Consider the following 6,132-nt stretch of genomic DNA (forward strand, 5'->3'; position numbering starts at 1 on the left):
CGATGCTCCAATTTCCCTCGGTACCGTTTCCGCAAGACATCATCAATGGACAAGGGGGACTCAACACCTGGCAGAGAAGAGTTCATAAGCAAAGCAACAACCACTCTCCTAAATCAAAATTTTCTTGTAAATATAAAAAGGGGGCAGAGAGAGAATAGGAGGAGAACAGAAAAAAGTGACTTACCATCAATGGCAGTGTAAAAGATGGGCATCTTCCCCCAGTGCCTCCAGGAAGGGCTCATCCCGACACCAGCAAGCAGAACCTCTGAGTATTCCTCAGGAACGACATGGATGGTCTTCAGAAGATCAGCGGTAGCCTGGTTATGAGGAAACAATTTTAGAGTAACGTCAGAGATGTTATTTGCCCGATAGTGCCCACGGCCAACTCGATCCTGGTTGACCCTCAACCATTTGTCCTGCCAATTCTTAGGGGTTTTGCCTTTAGGGACCAAGATATGACCACTGTGTCGAGCGAAGAACGTATACTTGTCACCGGTAGCGCTAAACCAGAAAAAGAACTTGAAGACAAAGGAGTCAAAAGGCACACCATTGGCTCGGTAGATCATCTCGAATGCCACCATTTTATTAATAGTGTTCGGGGTAAGCATTTGAATACAACCATTCTTCTAAAGAAGCTCCTTCTAGAAGTTAGTGAGAGGAAGGCGCAGACCGGCGTCTAAAGTCTTCAAATAAACGCTGACTTTACCGGCATGAGGTGAAAGAATCATCGAGCCAGCCGCCAGAAACTCCACACCATCGACCGAGGAGAGAGAATAAGCATCATTGAGAAGTTTGAACTCGGCATCGGAAGGGATGATACCAGATTGAGTCGTCATTAAAGCAGATGGAGGAATGGGGAAAACCTTGAAGGAAAGAAGAAGGAAAGACGGGAGGAAAAGCGTGAGCCGATAAGGAAGATTTTCACCCTTATAAGGAATAAGGAAAGGCGGGATATCCAAAATCCGTGACAAAATGATGTAACTGACTGCCATAATGGGCGGTCACGCCGCCGAAAAAATCGAAGCACCGATTAAATCAAGACTCAACGCGTGTATTGAGCAGTTAAGTCTAGAACATCATAGCTAGTCTAGCAACGCTACGACTACTGGAGTAGGGGACTTAATGACATGCCCTCCAGCATGGGCCAGAAGCTACGGTCAGAAGCGCCAAGAATCCCCTAAAGAAGAACTATGTTCGGGACAGCCAGCCCGATGGTATCATGTGCCCGCGAACGCCCTTTGAGCACGGGGCACCAGCGGAGAAGGTCCGGCCCCGCCATGGGCGCCTTCTACTCTGCAACAAAGCACAACGGCTCCAAACGAAATATGGAATGCTTAGCACATTACCACCTGAACCAATCATTAACTCTAACAGAACAATGAGCACGATTGCCCAATCAGCGTGCCCGATCTTGTCGGGTCTGACTCCCTTGTCTCGTACATAGTGGCAGGAGGTCTTAGTATAAAAGGCCTCCTCCAGTGCCTAGAAGGGTAATCCGTTCTCACTCAATTCACTTCATACAACCCAAGTCCATCTACTGACTTGACCGTCGGAGCGTTTTTCCGGGATCCCCTCCCGGAAAACGGCTGACGGCCTCTCCTTGTTGTGACCTTGCAGGTTCGCCAGAGCAATCGAAACCCTTGAAGAGCATCGTCGGAGGACCAGGTTGCATCATATAATGACTAAAATAAAACACCAAAAAAAGTTGATCAATGACTAATTATAACAGACAATGTCACTACAAATAAAATGAAACTTAGTGGTACATAAAAAATGTCACTAAAAGCCGAAAAAGTGCCACTAAAGACCCCCCTGGCAATCAGCGGCACAAAAACAAAGTGCCACAAAAAACGCTGCAACTAAAGACCATTAGTGGCACTTTTTGGTTGTGCCGATACACCCTAATTAGGTTTTTGTGACGCTTTCCTGTAGGGTTTAGTGGCACTATTTTTATGCCACTATTTAACTGCATAAATAATTATTACTTTCATACTTTTAATGACACTTTTTTAACATAAAAATTTTATATTAATACATTAGATCTTATTTTTATTAAATGGAATAAAAATAATAATAGGATAATTAAGATAAAACAAAAAAAATATCATTACATCAATTCAAACTTATCTCAAAAACAATATTTTCAATACATTTACAACACAACCATCTTAAAAAAAGTTTAATATGTCTAATATTATGCAAGTACTCAAAGCATAATATTATTGAACTAAATAATTGTTCGGAAGAAACACAAATCTTGATTGGCCTTGAACTTTGTATAATTGCTTCTTCCAGGAGCATACATACAAACATGGCCACCTGATAGGAATTTTTTCCTGAAGTGCTGCAATTGAAAGATTCCTCCAAGAAATAACTCAAAATATTAATAAAATAGGAAATAGGAAATATGTTAAATAAAACAACAGATAAATTAGGTTGACTAACTTTTAGATATATGTGAAAAGTATAATAAAAATTACCTTTGCCACTTGAATTGCCATCACCTCTCTCAACCAAAAATTTACATAATTAATTTAGTTTACCCAACTAAAAAGTACTTTTAACAAAAAGAAGCATTGTTAAATAGAGTAGAAAATAATGCTTACAGATTATTTGATTGCACATGAGTAATGATTAAATCACTCTGAGCACCACCCTCCTTAGAACTTTCACCGCCTATAAATAAAGTTTGATATAAGTCATAAGATGATACTTTTTATCATGTGTATGATCTTTGTTATTCTATCGATGCTGCTATTTGGTCGAGTAATTTCAATTTACTCTAAGTTTCATTTCATAAAAAAAAACTAAAATGTTAAACTGTTATGCATAGATTTTATAAAAGAGTATAATTTTACATGAGTCGGTTACTCAAGAATGGAATCAAAATTCTAGGAACATTCATTGCAAGTGGCATAATGTCATTGTACTTTTAGGATTTCATGCTTCTAAGTTCCAAGTAACAACAATTTTAAGGATACCTCATCACAACCAATGAATATGAAATACCAATGCAACACAAGGCTCTACAGTTATCTTGAAGTGTAGTCATCACCTGTATAAAGCATCACTGATTAGAATTGTATCACCACCAAAGGATGTTGAATACACTATATGGTAATATCAATGCCACTATTTCACTTGCACTAGCAGTATTTTTGTTCACCAAAACATGCATTAGAAAATTATTAAGCAAGTTCTTAGGCTCTTGTTTCAACAACCTAAAGAAAATAAATCATAGATGAGTTGACAGTAGAGAGGTAGAGAAAAGATTCAACGTGTTTTTATGGGGGAATAACTCATTTGAGTGTTTCCAAATGCACCAATAACCAATTAGGTTAAACATCAAGACTAAAAACTTACGATAATCAACATTTTACATATGAAATCTAATAATTTCAGAAGAAACTGAGTATTAGAACTAAAATCTAAAACCCAATAACAACAAATTAGACGAAAAACCTGAAAACTAGATAACAAATTACACCTGATAACGTGTATTACATTTTTTAGCTGTGCAGGGAGCAGGGGAGGCGATGAAGGGCAGAGTTGCAGACACAATCACTTCAGGCATTCATCGAGCACTTGTTGTGCGTCTCTAAAACGACAAAATATTTACACTAATATTGAAAAACATTATTGATAGGGAAAACCTATGATCGATTGTGTGAGGATGCTTAGGGGTTAAGTGAGTATCTGATTATGATTCGCGTAGAAAAGTGATTTGAGCGTGATTAGGGAAAATGCAAGAAAACAACTTCCCACTCCTTCATAGATAAAAATTCATTTTTTTACCTGAACTAGAGATACATGGGTACATGTAGAATGCGATGGTAAGTAGTGGAAGCAGTCAGCGGTGGCGAGTTGGCGAGGCGGAGCGACGACAATTTGGAGGCTACATTCATGATCAATAGCGATGTGATGGAGATTAGGGATTTAGCGCATGGGAGGAATAGATAGATCAAAGAGGGGGAAAATATTCGATTAGAAGGAAAAAAGTGAAGCGGGGTTTTTCTAATTTTGTGAAAACATTTCCCGCTTGCAACAAAGGAAAATTGTTTTTCTAATTTTTGGGGTGATTCTTTCAAACATAGTCATTTGTTTTTTAATTTACGTTTTCCGTTTCCAAGAGACTAATAATTAGTAGACTATTAGTGTCATTAGATATAAATTCTAATAAAGTGCCACTATATCTCTATTTTTGTTCATTTTGGTTACTATATCTATTAAAATATATAGTGGCACAAAGGAAAGTGCCACTAAAAGCTATAATGGCACAAAAGCAAAATGCCACTAAAACTTTGTGTCACTAAATATAATTTTATTTATAGTGTGTCGTTCGATGTTATACATCGGCTATCACCGGTTAGAGTGACCAAAATGAACAAAAATAAACAAGTTTAATGACCAATGATAGTTTAAAAAATATAATAACCAAAATGTAACTCCCAAAAAAATTCAATGACTAAAAATGATATAACCCCTAATATTTTTTTAATATATCTACCTTTACCTTTCTGATTAAGGTTTTTTTGTTATTTTTTTTGGATTTTGGTTCAGTTTCTATTTCTATGGAAACCTTATTAACGTTTGGTTTAATATAAAATCATTCGAGATATAGCACACCAAAAGATTTGAACTTTGTGAAAACACAACACTCGTTTTCACTAAACTTGACAAAAAAACGAATTCTTGTGTGTTTCCTCCATTCGACCCTCACTTATCTTCTACAACCTTCGCCTTTCTCTTCTCCATGTAGAAAAACCCAACCAACGAAACAATCGAAAATGCAGAAAAACAAATCGATGCAACATCAATCGACACATGGCGACCCGTGATGGCTTCAACATGAAACAAGTCAGTAACTTTGGTTGCATCCGTGTTTTGACCATAGGCTACCTGGACTTGTTGACTATCAAGCGCATATGCCCTCACAAAGAACGTAGCTGAAGGGACATCTCTTTCAATTCTCCAAGTGAATGAATTATTTGAAGGGGTATAAGGCTTTTCAACGATCTTGTGTTGACATGTTTTGTCCTTGTTTAGGTCGTCAACTGTTTTGCGCCATGGTCGGTTTTTCTGGCTAACTGGTGCATAGCATAGCTTCAGTTTGATGGTCTTGTAGGTCGAATCTGTGCCCCTTGGGAATGTTTCGTTGAATGCCCATGTGATTGTGAGTTCATCCTCCCCGGCTGTTAGAACTGCAAGATTTGGGGAACAAGCTGAGACTCCAAGTATGTGTGTGTGTGTGTCTGTGTCTGTGTGTCTGAGAGAGAGAGAGAGAGAGAGAGAGAGAGAGAGAGAGAGAGAGAGAGAGAGAGAGAGAGAGAGAGAGAGAGAGAGAGAGAGAGAGAGAGAGAGAGAGAGAGAGAGAGAGAGAGAGAACCATGGCCTTTTGGGGAAGAAGCTGAGAGTACAAGAGTCTTGTGAAGGGAAGAGAAGGCGACACCATAGCTGCTTGCTACAAAACTGGAAAAGATAAGATAACCAATAACACAACCAGCAGGAAACTCCATGAAAATTGACTTCTTCAAATCTTGAAGCTCAACGTCAAACAACTATGGTGGTTAATCATAATACACAAGAGTTCAAGCCATTCGCTTTATATATATCACATGCAAGCATATACTAGTATTCTATTCGACAAGGACAAATAAAACTGTCAAGATTTTAGTTTTAAAATACCTACTTTAATCGAACAATGTGTCAAACTAGATGTAAAAGAGAGGTGATTTTTATTTAAAACTTGAAAATGTCATTTTAAAAAGTTACCAAGGGTAAAGAGGTCAAGTTTAGTATGAACTATGGAGTGGATTGGTGTGCATAATACAATTTTATTTTTCTTTATTAATTATTAATATTAATATTATAAAATTTTATATATTAAATATGATTAAAAAAAAGACAAATTAGATGTAAAAGGAAAGTATTTATAGTCGATATTTATCTTAAGGAACACACTTCGTAATAGGATGAGGTGCTGATGAGTCCGGCTTCCACGTAAGCACCACCACAAGGTGGCGCGGTTGCCGTCGTCATGGATGGCCATCGTCGTGGTTGATGATGACGTGGCCGGAGACCATGCCTTTTTTTCCGGCTTAACGACTCCGGATAGCCTTATTTGGTAACATG

At 38.0% G+C, this 6,132-nt stretch overlaps 1 protein-coding gene and 1 long non-coding RNA gene across 3 annotated transcripts; both read right to left on the minus strand.

The window, feature by feature from the left end:
• Nucleotides 1-2,062: 2,062 nt before the first annotated feature.
• Nucleotides 2,063-4,024, minus strand: LOC145116808 (uncharacterized). Of its 2 annotated transcripts, XR_013712319.1 has the most exons (4): nt 3,796-4,024; nt 2,982-3,055; nt 2,607-2,676; nt 2,063-2,504 (listed from the first exon to the last, which is right to left on the minus strand). It is a non-coding gene; the product is annotated as an uncharacterized LOC145116808 (long non-coding RNA). The 2 variants fall into 2 exon arrangements; XR_013712318.1 differs by having other exon boundaries at nt 2,063-2,676; nt 3,796-4,021.
• Nucleotides 4,025-4,580: 556 nt separating this feature from the next.
• On the minus strand, nt 4,581-5,585 carry LOC145116104 (high-affinity nitrate transporter 3.1-like). Its single transcript, XM_079052459.1, has 2 exons — nt 5,387-5,585; nt 4,581-5,201 (listed from the first exon to the last, which is right to left on the minus strand). Exons 1-2 carry the CDS (start codon nt 5,514-5,516, stop codon nt 4,717-4,719), a joined length of 615 nt encoding a protein of 204 aa, XP_078908585.1. The 5' UTR covers nt 5,517-5,585; the 3' UTR covers nt 4,581-4,716.
• Between the last annotated feature and the right edge of the window lie 547 nt (nt 5,586-6,132).

Source organism: Lactuca virosa, chromosome 5 (genome assembly GCF_052849685.1).
Source record: "Lactuca virosa cultivar CGN04683 chromosome 5, Lactuca_virosa_CGN04683_v6, whole genome shotgun sequence".
In the NCBI taxonomy this organism is placed as follows: domain Eukaryota; kingdom Viridiplantae; phylum Streptophyta; class Magnoliopsida; order Asterales; family Asteraceae; genus Lactuca; species Lactuca virosa.